At 36.2% G+C, this 17653-nt stretch overlaps 1 protein-coding gene across 2 annotated transcripts in view; it reads right to left on the reverse strand.

Annotated features, from left to right (window-relative positions):
- LOC134677020 (PTB domain-containing adapter protein ced-6) overlaps positions 1–17653 on the reverse strand; it is a 152842-nt gene that overhangs the window by 107872 nt on the left and 27317 nt on the right. Inside the window, exon 1 of one of the 2 annotated variants that reach the window (XM_063535435.1) lies at positions 13491–13669. The exons of the other annotated variant lie outside the window; for it this stretch is intronic. Within the exon in view, the coding sequence (XP_063391505.1) occupies positions 13491–13582 (92 nt within the window). The 5' untranslated portion in view covers positions 13583–13669. Of the gene's footprint in view, positions 1–13490; positions 13670–17653 lie in introns of those variants that run through there. 2 annotated transcript variants of the gene reach the window in all.

The raw sequence follows: 17653 nt of genomic DNA on the forward strand, positions 1-17653 counted from the left end.
ATAGGTACCTACTTTAGCGGTCAAATTTGAGGGCACGATTTATTCTTAGACTTTACATTACAATCCGCGATTTCTTGGTAATAGTCAAGCAAGCATACCTTCTAGAATCATAGGTACAATCGCCACCTCTATTATCAAGACGTTACAGTGCGTGTTCAGATTTTTTTGAGCACCTTAGACATATCCGATGGCGACTGTACACTAATTTGAATAAATATTATTCAAATAAAACACAGGCGTCAAATTTAATATATAAACAGCTTATTCGAATTGTACATATTAGCATTTCTAAGAATAAATTCAGCCCACATACCATGTTACTTGATATGTAATGTTTATGTAATCAGCCAGCAGCCAGCAATCAGTCAGCGATTTGTGACGTTTCACGGCAAAAGGTACCTTATGGCGGCTGGCGCTTACGTCGCATAGCGCCGCAACAATATTGGAGCGGCGTTAATAATAGCGTAAGCGCCAACCGCCATAAGGTACCTTTTCCCGTGGGACCTCACATTTTATAATGTAAATATTTCTTAATGGTTTATATTTAGAAAAGTTCTTAGCCACATGAAATAGGTACATTAAATTATAAATAATGAATATTATTTTGAAATTGTGAGAGTATATTGAAAATATTTATTTTAGTTTCGTAATTGTCATACAATACAATACAAATTATTTATTTGTCAGAATACAGTGGATATGTAGATGGTTACATAAAATTAGAAATTAGAATTACATATGTAAATTATAATTTTAGTTTATTTTAGTAGTGTAATTTTAGTTCTTGTCAATCGTTGCTATAAAACATTATGATTTATTATTACTTAAATTTAATTAGTTGTTATAAAAAACTATTTAATAAGGTCGTCTGGTATGGTAATTAAGGTATTTCACAGTTTTTTCAATAATCAGATTTACCTACTTTTTTTTATCAAGCAGTGAACAGATGTTTTCGAGCGATTACTAATTATTTTTCATTTATAATTATTAAAAAAAAACAGATTCACTTTTGTCTCCAGGATAGGATAATGCAACGAATAAACAGCCAAAAGTTTTTTTTTAGATTTAGTTTTATTTTAGAATAGTTTGTATTTAGTTTCACCGTAATTTTAAGTTATTTTTATTTATTATTTTTGGCATGTTTTTATACCAACAGTTATTATTATCAACCAATAAAATTAATCAAGGACATCATCTTAACCCAGTAAATTAATATACAATATTATTCTATATATTATATACAGGAAACATCATACATGTAGCTGATTAAGCAATGAACGAATCATGTGAACAGAATAATATGTGACGTCCCACGAGAAAAGGTACCTTATGGCGGTTGGCGCTTAGGCTATTATTAACGCCGCTCCAATATTATTGCGGCTCTATGCGACGTAAGCGCCAGCCGCCATAAGGTACCTTTTTCCGTGGAACGTCACATATAATAGTACCCCAAATAGATCACAAGATCCGACCTAAATATGAGAGGAAGACGAAATTACTAGTGAATGGGTTGACAATGTTCTCATACATTGACGGCCCGATTCGAACATTAAGATACGTCAATTACTTGATCTAAAAACGATATGGATTAGATATGTCAGTGCCAAATGTGACGTTACTTCAAACAAAAACGTCACTTTTGACACTGACACAGCTAATAGTCATCGTTTCTAGATCTATTAATTGACGTATCTTAAAATTCGAATCGGGCAGTGAATCTATGAGTACGTGAATAACTGTGTCGTAATCCCTACTCATAAATAGGAAAGTAACTATCTAGTTTGAATTGCTGAGCCGATTTTAATGAAATTTTGTATGTAGATTGTAGAGACTCAGAAATGGACATAGGATAGTTATTAATTTTAAAATTTTAATGGTTGTAATTTTACTTATTCATTTTAATTGTTATCTAGACAATGTTGTAAATTTTCATTTTTAATGTTAGTTACACGTTAATTATATGGATGTTATTGTCCATATAAATGATTTTTTTTTAATTAATCATCATTATTATTCCACGCATAGGTACGAAGTCAGTACGAATATTTCAAATAAACATCTAAATATTTATAATTAATAAAAGTAATCCTTAAAACAAATTATGACGAAAAAAAAAAATTAAAATAAGAACTAAAGAGACTAAACTATAACTACCTACCTAAAAAATAAAAACCTATAAATATCTTGCGTAAATAACTGCGTAATATATCCGGACATCATATGAACTGCGAATAATTTTGTAATAAAATATCATTTAATCTGACAGTAATAGTAGGTATCAAACGAGTTTATATTGAACCACGCGAGAGATGCGTGCGCGTGCGCGGCTATATATACTACCAAAACAGACAAGTGCAAAGGTCACATCCCTATGACTTGCAGTCTTTGTGGTACTCATTCAATACGGATATGATGGTCGCTCTTATCTACGTGACAGCGTGATAAAACGGTACCTGACTCTTTCAATCGCGCGTTATAAAGTGACGGATATTTTGTCACGTCGATAAAGCCACCCATAAAGGCCTGCAGGCCATTCAACACGGATATCATGGTCGGATTTTTATCACTTGTCACGTCATGAGTCAATTTCGCACTTTCATACTTTAGAACATGACAGCCATGGTGACAGATAATAAAAAGGCGACCATATTAGCCTTTATTTTATTTTATTTACAATGAAATCTCACGTGTTAAAGTAGGTACTTATTTTAACGTCATAGGTACCTAGCATACCTGGTATAATCGAAAACTTTGTTTTAAAATGATTGTCATTGTCACTTTACATGTACATAGAGTTATACCAAGAAAAGTCTGCAACTATTTTGATAACATACGCAGTGCGTTATATCAAACGTCAAACTTCTATGAAATGATGACTCATCAATACATAGAATTTTAAAATAAACACTGCACTGCCTGTGCTATAAAAATCGTTGCAGACTTCTCTTGGTCTAAATCTGGTTAAGTATATTAACTTTTTTTTAAAGAGATTATTTATAAAACATTTTTCTAATACTCGTATGTAGCACTGGTTTATTTTTCCAAATCCGGTACTTATGATGAATATGATTGCACTATTTTGCTACTGCTACTATAGTCCGTTTTTTTTAGCATTAGAAAGAACTTCGCAGAAGTAAGCTTGTGGTTCCAAATCCGGCACTTTTAGCGGTAATAATTTGAAGTAAATTATATGTATTGACCATGGTACATTAGATAATTCAATAATTATTAACAATTAAAGAGCCTGATAAAAACTGCACGCTTGCTTCTGTGGAGTTCTTTCTAATGCTAAAAAAATGAACTATAGGTTAGGGTTGCCAGGGTCGGGATTTGGCGGGATTCTCCCGATTTTTAGCATGTGTTCCCGATTCCCGACAAAGTGAAAACTGTCCCGAAAAACAGCTCCACGTTATAAAACAATAATTTCAAGTTCCACGTCGAGCGTAGTGCCCATAATGTAATACATATATCGTTGTTTTTAATTCAATTACTTTAATTTGAATGTTTTTTTTTCACGACACGAAGTCCCAAAATCCGGATTTTTTTTTATTTTTCCCCGATAAAAGCACTTTTCGATCTGGCAACCTTATACTAGGTATTAATATTTACGTTTCAACAGTTTTACCCATGTTTTACCACATTATCATACTGGGGTCGGATGTCGGATCGGATATGGATAATTTATGTACAACGCAAATACTAAGTGTTCCATCAACAATACATTAATTATTGTTCAATAAGATGATCACCTGATTACCAGTATCCTTAGACATTACATTATTTCACCTATTTATTATTCATTAATATCATCCTCTCTAGTTTATAAAAAAAAAAACAAGTAAGTAGTAGGGCTCGCGGTCGGGTCCGGGTTTCGGGTACCCGTTGCCGGGGCCCCGTTCTCGTGCTACACGAAACCGGATTTGTGGCCCGTTCGGAACGGATAATTAGGATCCGTGTAATTAAGATCCGTGTACCCGTGTTACCCGTGTGTCCGGATCCACGGATCTTAATTACACACGGGTCCGGCCCGTTTTCGATGACGACCGGTTGCGTTCTTTATAAAAGCAAAGAATCTTATACCTTTAAACGAGCAATTCCTCTATATTTAAATACTAAATGTACTATTTAACTAAACAGACTTCTAACCATTGTTACCAATAAACTTTTCATTTTCATTTTTTCAATTTCTATTTTTCGAGCATCTCGGAAATGGCTCTAACGGTTTCGATGAAATTTGCTGGGCGGGGGGGGGGGGGGAACAAAACGAAAAAAAACAGAACGGCAACAACTAGGTATGACTATATGAAACCAGCTGAACTAAGATTAGAAACTTTGACCGACTGAGTGGCAAACTAAAATCTTAAAAAATCCATAACTGAAAAAAATCCAATTCTTGTTTGTAAAACAGCACGGCTACTTCTTTAACTTTCCAAACAAAAGGTATGCCGGGTAAAATACCTGTGTCAAAATTGCCACGGCTATTTTATTGCATGTGCCGCCCGCAAACCATTATTATCTTAAGACTGCATCGAGCAAAATCAGCGAAAAAGGCAGTCACCGTTTAGTCGCTAGCGTTCACATCTCTTGATAAAAAAAATTATAATAAATGTCATTAATATCCCAAAGAGTGTGTTTACAACGAATCACCCTTGAAAATCTGAAATGTTTTACAATATAATAAATACACTTATGCAAAGTTGTACCTAAAACGTGATGAACGAGTGTCAGCGTTTAGTAAAATTTGTATAAAAAAATCGATGCTCATGCTATAAAATCGAGTGATTTCGAAAGCCAGATAACTGGACTACAACGAATCAGGCTTTTCCTATTTTTCCTCTTAAAGGCTACAGTGAAATTCAATCGTAAACGTAAACTTTCGTATAATTTCCATACATCCGCCATATCTGTCAAATTCTCCTTCTTCTCAGATGCCCGCTGTGGGCCGTTGGAAGCGGACGCGTACTTCTTTTTTCCAAGTTGACAGTTCGATTTGGCATATATATTGACAGAAATTCATGTCCGTATACGAATGATGATACCAGTGAAAAACTGTGTTCAAAATTAATAGGGTAAATAAATAACGTCACACGGAGATCTAGAGTCATTAAAATTTCGATTTATTTTTATTCACGAGTCATAATACTTAAAAAATATGACAAATTATTTAATAAAATATATTAATACAACCAAATCAGTATAATTAGCTTCTTCCTAATTCACTTAAAATGAAAAAAGTTTGAAGATTTGTTATTTCTTATTGGAATAAATTTTCATTGTGCTGGTATTCATATTACGTCATTTTAAAAACATATATGACATAATGTCAATATACTAGATAAACAATTTATCAACAAAATTCTTCACATTTTAGCCTAAACAATATAAACTATTAAAATTTTATTTATGAAGACGAAGCAATGTTGTTCACATAATTTCAGCAATAAAATTCTTAGTTTCAACCAGTTTTGTTGCTATTCTAAGATCTATCATGTGCTTTGAAAGTTAATGCAATGATATATCATCAAGAAATTGAAATCAAGACTCGACCTGCAGTTTCAGCGGGTTTTTGTGGCTATATCATCAGTTGAAAGAACGATATTTAAAGCCAGTGGCATCGCAGTGGTCTGGTTTACGAGTACCTATATTGGTTTCATGTGACGATGTTTATATAAATGTATCTATCAAACAACAACGTGCTTTTATTTCATTGATATTCGGTGCAAAACGATAACTCAGTAACGAAATAAAATTATCAGAAATGAATTTGGGTTTTTTCAGTGAACGTTTATATTTATGAAGTCGTTTATGAGGTCTTATGTCTTATCGGCGTGGCTTTGGCCTTTGGACATTTTTGTAATGCTTTGTAATAAGGTAGGTGAGGTATCTAAATCCCTAATTGTAATAGCTTTTTTTGAATGAATTACAATTTAATTATTTAAATAAAAAAGTGGTCCACAAACATACACATCCGCTTGGTCCGCTAAAATAATTTAAGTGCCCTACATAATAGGTATATTTAAGATTAACAATCAGTAAACATCATTAATTACGCTCAAATGCTTATGTTTCAGTACAAATTGGGTGAAATATTTCCGACATAAAACCTAAAGGTAAAAGTACAATTTGCTAAGTAAACTGTCAATCTAGATTAATTATAATAGAAAGAGTCTTATAAGTTAGCTTACTGAAGATTTTGAACAACAAATAGGTACTAAATAAAATACAATTTGTTTTTCCATGACTCATGTAGGCCGTATTTTACTATAGACCATTTTAAATCTAAGATGAAATTAATTCATGATAAAAGCTAATAAGGCCCGGTAGTATTTTCTGTTATTCTTGAACTTGTACTATGACTAATTGTAAGAAGCCCCACTGTCAGTGCCAGTAACAAGGCCCGGTTCCGAACCAACATGGTATGTTTTTTTTATAAAATGGATTTTTCAAAAGCTGTATTAAGAAACATGAACTAACTAACTAACTATTTTGGCTCAGCGATCCAAAGAGAGTCTTGGCCTCCGAAACGAGAGCGTGCCACCTGTCCCGCTCCTGCGCAACTTCCTGCCAGTTACTGACGCGAAGCTGAAGTAGATCCGCCGCCACACTGTCTTCCCAGCGATACCTGGGCCGACCCACCGGACGGCTACCAGTCGGACGTCCCAAGAACGCCTTCTTGACAGCCCGATACTCTCCCATTCAGAGTAGGTGACCGAACCAGCGAAGTCTGTGCGCTTTCGTTTCGCCGATGATATTGGGTTCGGCCACTAACTCCTCGATCTCGGCATTTTTCCAGATCCTCCAGGTGCCGTTATCTCTCTGAATAGGTCCCAGGATCTTGCGATAAACTTTTCTCTCTGCTACCAGGAGCTGACCTTCTTCTTTTAGTGTTAGGGACCAGGCCTCACAGCCATACATTAGGATAGGCCGTATAACGGTTTTATATATCCGTAACTTTGTATGTTTGCTGAGAAGCCCGGACACCAACACTTTGTGGAGGGCTGCACTGCACCGCAGGGCGTTTTGGATGCGTATTTTGATCTCCTCCTCTCTGGTGTTTGTGTCGGTAACAGTAACAGCAACAGTAGCAGTGTAAGAAACATGAACAAATGAGAAATATATATTGAATTGGTTGGGTCATAATATCCTGATTATTAATAAAACTATTTCAGTTAATATAAAGGTGGGCCTTATATGCCTCACCTGACCTTATTCGTTCACATTTAGATCCTATAACTATATTTGGTCACTTTGGCCGTCACTATCTATTTGATGCCGATTGTACTAACAATTAAAAGTACAGCTCATATGTACTTTTACCTGTACTGAAACTTAAGCATTTGAGCGTAATTAATAATGTTCACTGATTATTAACATTACGTGTTAAAGAACTGTGTCCCGATTTGGGCCATGGTGCGTCCATTAATGAATCGCATACTAACGGATAGAGGTTTACGAGTACATTCACAGAAAAATGATTATAGGCAACCCAATACTAGTGGCTTAGTTGCCGTTTAATGATTCTGAATCTGAAGATTCTTCTTGGATACTGTCAAATCTTATAAAATATGTCACCCATTTCTGTTCATGGAGGTTTTATTAGTTGTGTTAGATGCCTTGCATACCGTTATTACCAAATAATGGGCTGATAAGGCCCGGTAGCAACGAGATCGTACCGTATACCAAAAATAAGGGAAGAGGGGAAATGGTCGGCTCCCCGGTCCAATCTATGCTATATTTCTTCATGCTCTTAGCAACTAGGGCAAGTTATATATTATTTTTGTATAATCTAGGGACGAGGAATTCAGTTTTTAAATAATCGTTATAGGTATGTATAACGATTCATACAAATAAACTGATTTTTGCACAATAAATGAATATTATATGTATTTTTTTACAATCACAGTGTGGTGATTTGTACTAAATAAAAAAATTGTTAAATTTTGCTCATTTATTCTCCATTCTAAAAAGTATCACTATAAAATAGGCACTCATATATTTTTTCTGAATAATAATTGTGGCACCGCACGTGGCAAGTCAAACATTAAATATTGAAATAAAATAATCATCTGGCATTTGAAAAGTGTGAATACAATGTTTTTATATTTTACAGATAAATTACAGGTGATAATTTTACAAATGAAATGAGTTTCTGCCACCAGTGCCACCCTATTATAAAGCCTTAGAGGATATAACCAACGGAGACGCCATGTCTAAAATTTTCGGTACAAAATAGTCTGCCGTTTTTTGCGGGGGAGGGGCACATCAAATGTATAGGTACGTCAAGTCAGCCAAACGTCAGTCCATACATATGGTTGACATGTGGTTGACCATTGGCCGCCTATTTTCGACAGAGGGGAACGCCTGTTAATGGCGGCTCCATTGTTAATTACTCCGAGTATAAAGCAGTAGACTTTTTTAATAATAAGGTATGCCCACCAAATACGCTCATAAGAACGATATATTCTATCGATATAGGCTATGAACTATCTAATGATATACAGGGTGTAATCGTTAAGTGTAGTCAGGCTATAATTCCGTAAATATAACAGATATCAGAAAATTTCGAATTGATATAGAGAGCGCGTAATCCAATGAGTAAAATACATTAATATTTTTATTCATAAAAGCAGAAATATCCCAAACATTAACTTTAAACCCTCCCTAACTCCTAAATATTTAGTACGATGACTCACCCCTCAAAGAACGTTGGTGTCGTAAGAGATAAAACTGCTTGAGATTATTATTTAATAAACGGTAGTTTTATTATCTATTACAGTTTACTATCGCAAATAATGAATCTCAAGTAGTTTTGTCTCTTAGGACACCGACGTTCTTTGAGGGGTGAGTCGTCGTACTAAATGTATGGGAGGGTTTGAAGTTAATGTTTGAGATATTTCTACTTTTATTTAAAAAAAGTTATAAATGTAATTTTACTCATTGGGTAACGCACTTTTGATATCAATTTGAAGTTTTCTGATATCTGTTATATTTACGGAATTATAGCCTGGCTACACTTAACGATTACACACTGTATAAGTTACTTCAGGACGCGCCATGGACCAGAACCCATACTATCCGGGACACAGTTCTTTAATATTATGTAGGGCTAAAAAGGCCCTCTGTCAGTGCGGGTGACAAGGCCCGGTCCTGGGCCTTATTGAACGTATGAGATGAAATCATCATCATCATTTCGGCCTATATACGTCCCACTGCTGAGCACAGGCCTCGTCTCATGCGCGAGAGGGCTTGGGCTATAGTCCCCACGCTAGCCCAATGCGGATTGGGATGAAATGAGATGAAATAGTACATTTATATATTTTAATATAGGTAATTATGAGTTATTTGATTTCCCAATAAGTTTTAAGTAAGCATCACTTACTGACTTACAAAAGTATAAGTGTAGTACCTGAATTTTATTAGATGTTTTTAAAGCTTTATTATTAACAGAGCTTTAAAAATTAAGTTATAAGTGAAATTAAATAAGCGTCTTTAGTTGTAAAAAAATATGTTACAAGACCTATAAGTAATAAAGGGATAATTTTAGATATAGTCCACTTTTTTCGAGTAGATAGATGAGATGATTTCTTATATTTTTAATAATAAAACTCCTAGGTTTAATTCGGTCTGTCTACAAACCGCATACCTACCATTGCCCACCACCACACTGTTAACTGACAGTCCGTAAACCTTATTACAAAAGGCATAAGGTCCACCGATGGACAGTTAAGAGCGTCGCCGTTTTGAACCTATCTTAATACAAAAGTCAACAACGAAAATAATTAATTACCTAATACGTCACATACCTATGACATGACATGAACAAACAAGGAAAGCTATATATAATAAAAACTTTTTACAAAAAAAAAGAAAACCGACTTCAAAAAGGATGAAATAAAATATTATCCATTTTAAGTCTATGCGTTACCAACTGATATGTTTGAAGTCGGTGCCAAGCCAACTTTGGAAGCATACCATGATTTTGGTGCGAATCGATAAGGATGTACGTTGGTTTGCCTTACACGACGACAATTAACGTACTTTCTGTAGGTACAGTTGACGTTAAAAATATGTTTACACTTTTCGTCTTATTACAAAGGAGTAAGGTGAAAAAGTGTAACCATATCTTTGACGTCGAATGTACCTAAGAACACACCTCAGAACACACGATCCAACCTTAGCACAGTCCGTACCATGTTAGTCGGTACGCAAGCGTGAGATTGGGACTGAAGTTATTTCCCGTCCCTTATTCAGAGAACTACGTTTCATAGTATAAAACAATTCAAGGAATTTAATTTCTTGCCAAATGTCACCTGAAGCGGTTCAGTTGTATAGCCATGAAAAGGTGACAAAGAGGCAGACAGAATTACTTACACATTTATAATAGTTATTAATACAGTTCTAATGGGATTTATAGTCATAAGGCTGATTATATTTGACGGATATTGTTACTACTTGGCTTGGCACCGACTTCAAACATATCAGTTGGTAACGCATAGACTTAAAATGGATAATATTTTATTTCATCCTTTTTGAAGTCGGTTTTCTTTTTTTTTGTAAAAAGTTTTTATTTTTCAATTTTTAGTTTTAACGCATTGTTAAGAGCGCGACGCATGAATGAAAAACAACATCATGACTTACACTAAATTCGTGTATCTACTTTAATAAATATGTAATCAGGAATTTTCTCGAGTCCGTCTGGGAAATTACAATTCCTGTCACTACACTAAATCCATCCTCCGCCCCGCCACTGACCCAATCTCTCAACCCCCCCGATCACTCTACCTCACAGCGTATCAACTCCTGATCCATGTACCCCTCGGCCCTGAACCAGCAGCCCTACAACCACCATTACCCGACCCCTTTATCCCCGACCCCTTAACTCCTAACCCTAACCCCCGATCAGTAGCCTTACCAGCTTTCCAAGAGTTTGACATTGATTTATTCGCTAGCGTGTGTGTAACTTACTTTCTTTGCATCTCGCTCGTATTGGCATATTAGTGCGAGCGAGATGCATAAAAAGTTAGTTACGAAGACGTTAGCGTCGCTAACTTAGCGAATATGTCAATGTCAAACTCGTGGTACGGCTACACTTGCACTACATCAAATTGGCGGTGTTCGGAAGCAAATGCTTGAGTTACTTTAGAAAACACCGAAATCACTTTACACGTGCCTTTAAAAACTGAGGAGTTCCCTCAGTTCCTCATGGATTCCATCATCAGACCAGAACCAAAAATAATACGAAAACACCTAGGAGGCAACTCCTTTCAAACAAAAAAAGAATTACTCAATTCGGATCGCAGGTGCCGGAGTAATCGCTGAACATACTACATTTAAAAAATCATCATCATTATCATCAAAACAATCATCATCATCAGGTCTACTTCATCAAAGTGGTGGTTTTCGGGAGAAAATGCTCGAGTTGCTTAAGAAAACACCCAAATCACCATGCATGTGCCTTTAAAAATTGAGGAGTTCCCTCAATTCCTTATGGATCCCATCATCAGAACAGAACCAAATTAAAATGGGACCAACTCGGAGGTAGCTCCTTTCGATCAAAAAAAGAATTACTCAAATCTGACTACGGATGTCAGAGTAATCGGTGAACGTACTACATTTAAAAAATCATCATCATTATCATCAAAACAATCATCATCATCAGGTCTACTTCATCAAAGTGGTGGTTTTCGGGAGAAAATGCTCGAGTTGCTTAAGAAAACACCCAAATCACCATGCATGTGCCTTTAAAAATTGAGGAGTTCCCTCAATTCCTTATGGATCCCATCATCAGAACAGAACCAAATTAAAATGGGACCAACTCGGAGGTAGCTCCTTTCGATCAAAAAAAGAATTACTCAAATCTGACTACGGATGTCAGAGTATTCGGTGAACGTACTACATTTAAAAAATCATCATCATTATCATCAAAACAATCATCATCATCAGGTCTACTTCATCAAAGTGGTGGTTTTCGGGAGAAAATGCTCGAGTTGCTTAAGAAAACACTCAAATCACTATGCATGTGCCTTTAAAAATTGAGGAGTTCCCTCAATTCCTCATGGATCCCATCATCAGAACAAAACCAAATTAAAATGGGACCAACTCGGAGGTAGCTCCTTTCGATCAAAAAAAGAATTACTCAAATCGGACTACGGATGTCGGAGTAATCGGTGAACGTACATAGAAAAAAAAATAAAAAAATAGCCACAACCGAATACAGAACCTCCTCCTTCTATGAAATGGAAGTCGGTTAAAAAAGGGTTTTTTCTCTGTCTTCTCACAAAGGAAAGCTGTGACAGTTTGAATTCCTCAAAGAAGGTTAGTAGTTAACACTAAACTCGAAGCAGCACCTTTAAAAAAACATTAGGGGTCACTGACCTGTCCCAGTAAATTGAGGTAGTGTGCGTGAGCTGCGTTTGTGTGTGAAATGGGGTAATTTGACAGAATCTGAAAATTTACCCTCCTCTACGCCCTCTTAATCTACACGTGTACATTTCTATGAACTTCGCACGAAATAAAAATTATCTAAGTAATAAGTGGGAATGTGAGAAAAAACTAGAGTCGGATAAAAAAAGTCTGCAGCGCTGCAGACTATTCTTGGTCTGACTCTAGTATCTTAATATTTATTATAAACCTCATTGTTATTATTTAATCATTTTTACAAGCAGTAACATCTAATATACAATTGGTGTCTCATTTAATATAATCCGACTAAATTACATTTCAGCAACACCTCCATATTTCACAAAATAAATCAAGACATTATCCACCAGTAGAATACCACCTCTTAAATATTGTTTAAACTCGAACCGGCCGGGGGAGTCGGTCCGCCGGCGCCGTGTATTCAATACCCGAACGAAGCCGAAGTCCGCGGCTCCGGAGCCGAGCGTAGATCCGGAGCCGAGCATAGATCCGGAGCCGAACGCACTACACGGGAACGGATCTTGACGGGTTCGTGTAATTCGGAGGCTTAGCACCGCCGGGGCTAAGAACACGGATACACGGGGTGGCGTGTAGCACGGATATCGGGAGCCCTAGTAAGTAGTGTAATGATTTTTAAGTTTTTTTTTACTACAAAGTTATGGAGCGTGGTTTTTTTTTTTAAGTTAACCCTCTTTGCAATTCATTCAGCTGAATTTGATACTAGAGGTTAAACAACTGTTTGCTATTGTCAAAAAAAGCGTAATGAAAGTTGTTTAAAAAAGAACAGTGAAAATAGTTTAGACACCGGCAAAACTTTGTAATAAGTAATTAAGTAATGCAATAAACATGTAACCACAGTAAATATCTACGTATGTACGTTCAAGTCCATACATAACATAACCATTCGACTGTTGAGTAAGGCGCAACCGCGTTTCAGCTTTCCAAACGATCATTACAATACGATGTAGTCATTCACATTGAAAAAAACATTATTTCTAATACCCACAACACAAACAGAATGAAAATCCATACATAAACAATAATGCCAACCTTGAAAAACAAAAACTAACCTCGAGTTCTTAGTGACCTTGGTCCCGTTCGCGCCAAATTCAACTTCGTTCCCTCCAAAACTCCTGACAAGTGGCATTTCACCATCGGCCATTTTGACACACTTTTTTTAATTTTTCAAGACTTTGATACTAGGTTTTGGCACACAACACGCGTCGACCCAGCCGTCCGGCGGCACACTGACTGAATGATTGGCCTGGCTATTGGTGTAAATGTAATGATGAGCGCTCTCGTGTAGGATAACACGGCTGTGATAATTGAATGCGTTTATGCAAGATGAAACGCAACGATTATTTTTAAATAAACATTCTGAAGCTCGGAAAATGTTGCGGTGGCTTGAATGTTTAAGTGTCACTGTAAGAGATATGGACAATGAGGAAAATCCTGGTTTATTAATTAATTAATTCGTACGTGTATCTGTAGTAAACAATGTTTAGGTCCTATGTTGTATATTCAGTGTATGTAGTACATAATTAGCACACACGTAACTATATAACAGCTCATCGTTAATAGTATGTGTCAGACATCCCATTTGTTTGGTTTATAATTAAAGCACATAATACCTGGATTTAGATTAAATCCGGACAGAATGAAGTCTTGGTTCTAACCAAGCAAACATACCAAATTATTTCGTTTAAACTGAGTCAGTATGGAAAAATCCATTACCAGGAAAACGCGCCACAACATAATTTTTTTTATAGAAAAAATCACTGATTTGGTATTTGGCTTACTTAATGAAAATTATGGCAAAATTGTGAGTTGACCTAACAGTATTTTAACTCCTTGGTGGACACTAGAACGCCTATAGGCGAAATCCCTGTGTTCTTTCTATTGTGACTTGAGTAGTGTCTAGCATAGTGTTAAGTTATTTTAAATAGATTGTAAAATATATAATTGCATAAACTTATAAGTTTAAAAAATATCAGGCGACAAAAAGTAGTGTGTCGAACTTGATGTGTAGGTATAGTGCTACATAAAATTGTAGAAATTAAATAAAATGGAACTAAAAAAATCCATACTAAATTGTTGCCATGTTTAAGCATTTTAGTCACGTAACTGAAATGATAGTGTTGCTATTTGGTACGAATAATCTACTTGCTATTGCTATGACTATTCTAAGGAAAACTGCACAAATTAATGCACATTTCACAGAAAACCTGCGACAAAATGAATGTTTACATCTACAATATTTACTGTTAATGATGGCCTTAGCTTAAAACAAATAGGTTAGCTATATACGATTTACAATAATACTCCTCAACAGTGGCGGATTTGCCTTAAGGCCAAGTAGGCCAGGGTAGGGCGGCAAGTTTTTTGGGGGCGGCAAATTGTGACAAAAAATTCGGTGATGATAACAAGAACTAACTCATAATCCAGTCAATATTTTTTTTTTATTTAAAAAATGTTTACAGACCTTACAGACAGATCCAATGCGCCATGAAACTTAACATTAACAGATACCAAACAGGTACAAATAACTATTACAAATAACAATCAGGTACAAACAAACAATTACAAATCACTAGTCCCTTATCACATCCACAATTACACCTTAACGGATGTAGGCCTCACATGCAATATGACGGCTACAGGGCCTGGGGCCTAGGGCGGCAATGACTGCAATTCCGCCACTGCACCTCAATACAGCAAGCAATATAGAGAATACAGCAACAACAGCAGCACCCCAAGCACATGATTGGCGTGACAGTATCTCGCGGCGACATAGACTACCCGTCTTTTACTATGTTAACAAAAGAGGGACGGGTAGTCTATGTCGCCGCGAGATACTGTCGCGCCAATCATGTGCTAGCCCGGCAGGTGAGATAAACAACAGGCGGTCTTATCGTTAATAAGCGAAATAAACCTAATAACTTGTGAGTCTTTATATTTATCATGTTTTGTATTACATCAATTACATGACGAAATCGGAAGCATCGACATACTGCAATGATTTATCAGCAGAGCTAGGAAATCACGACTACACATTTTTTAACTGCCTTCATCCTTCGTATTATTTATTTATTAACCGACTTCCAAATCTCAAAGAAGGAGGTTATCAATTCTGTTGTATGTTTTTTTTATTTACCGAAAGCAAAACTCTAGTTTGTTGTTATAGTGGCAACAGAAATACATCATCTGTGAAAATTTCAGTCTAGCTCTCACGGTTTACGAGATACAGTCTGACAGACAGACAGACGGACAGTTTAGTCTTTGTAATAGGGTCCCGTTTTTGCCCTTTGGGTACGGAACCCTAAAAAGTAAATTATTTTCATTTTAAACGCATTGTTTTTTGCAAAAACGTAGATTTGTTGTTGTTACAGTGAAAGCACTTTCTACTCGTATTGATACTTTTTTTTATGTTTTTTATTACAGTGAGTAACTGATTTGTTAATTTACTCATTCATCCGTGACATTTTTTCTAGAACTATTTGAGATAAAGTAGTATTTCTGTTTGTATATACACACATTTTCGACCCTCTAGCCAGGCGTGGCTCCGCGATTTCGTCGCTTTGCTATAGGTAGCTAAAAGTACATCCGTGCGACCCCAATTTTGGGGAAAGCCATAAGCCGCCCGTGGCGCTGTCGCCACCTAGCAGCCATATCTGTGCTGATCGTAACAGACGCGTTTTGTTAGAGAGTGAGTCTTCTGTACGTAGTACTATTATTTATTCTGTGCCTTAGCCTAGTTTGAAGTGGCTACAAAGCAGGAAGTCCGGGTTTCGAATCCTCGTCAGGATTTTTGTGTGTTTGCAAAAAATATTTGTTCCTTTATAATATACTTATGTAATTAATATCACCGTCTATGGCAACACAACATACAAGCCAAGCTTATTAAGCCTCCTGACCTCACTGTAAGACCAAATAGATCTGCTCAAAATTGTCCTATAATGTCAAAAAAGTGCCAAGGTACAAGGTAATAAGTACGCTTTAATTTTTCACCTTTACCTTATTCACCTTATTGGGATAAAGATTCACATCAATCTGTGCCAAAATTGATATTCAAGTACTTAATTTCGGTATTAAAGTAGGACACTTTCTATGAAAGGACATTAGACCACGTAACAGAACCCACGTCATAAAGTTAACGAAGTCGTTAAATAAATGTCATAATTATGCTAATGAATTGGCCAGTTAAGGACTAAAGTAATTTTTAAAGTACTTAAGGAAAACATTGAACGAATTGGGTTAGCAACTGTCAAAAGTTTGCATAGATGGCGCCATCATAGCTTGCCCCTATTTCTATGAGATTTGGCTTAAAGGGCTGGCATCCAGGGTATTAAAAAAACAATAATTTGACACATTTCTAGGGATTGACAGGGCAAGCTATGATGGCGCCATCTGCTAAAAATTTCGACCGGCCAACCCCATTGGCGTTGTCTACTTATCGTCTCTTGCTACAGTCAATTTCATAAATATGTATATTTTTTTTTCACTTCAATTCATTACAATAAGGTGAAAAATGTATACGTATTTTATGAACTCGACCATTCATCAAACAGCGTTCACGTGATAAAATTTCACTATCGCACATAAATTAACTAAATAAATAAAGTATTGCTTTATTTACCTTAACGAAGACGAAGACACCCATAAAACGTTGTACGTTATAAACTTAGAAACAACAAGAATTATCTGATATGTATAGGTACTATGTAATTATTGACATAAAACCCAACTACTATTAATAATAATTAGCAGACATTTTGTTAAGTAGCGTCGCGTTAAAGGGATCTATTCTGTTCTGTTATCAGCTTACATACATACATAAATCACTGGCTCAGTGAGCCAAAGAGGATCTTGGCCTCTGACACAAGAGAGTACCACTCTGCCCTATTCTGCACCATTTCGCGCCAGTTGGGTATTCCGAGGGCGGACACTGCGGACAGGGGGCCGATTTTTGAATTTCGACCACTCGATCGATACCCGGCATTTAAATTCTACTAATAGAATTGAAAACGAGTGGTCAATACCACTCGATTCCCAATTTTTATCGCTCGTATTTCAAAATTTAGGATTTCTCCGTTTTCCACCGATTTTCGAGCGACGAAATCGAGCGCTCAAAATTCAAAATTCGGGCCCTAGGTCTTTTTTGGCTTCGTCACTCCAGCGGTATCTGGGACGCCCGGACGGACGTTTTCCCCCCGGATGCCCCACATACCCCCAC

Source organism: Cydia fagiglandana, chromosome 25 (genome assembly GCF_963556715.1).
Source record: "Cydia fagiglandana chromosome 25, ilCydFagi1.1, whole genome shotgun sequence".
Classification (NCBI taxonomy): domain Eukaryota; kingdom Metazoa; phylum Arthropoda; class Insecta; order Lepidoptera; family Tortricidae; genus Cydia; species Cydia fagiglandana.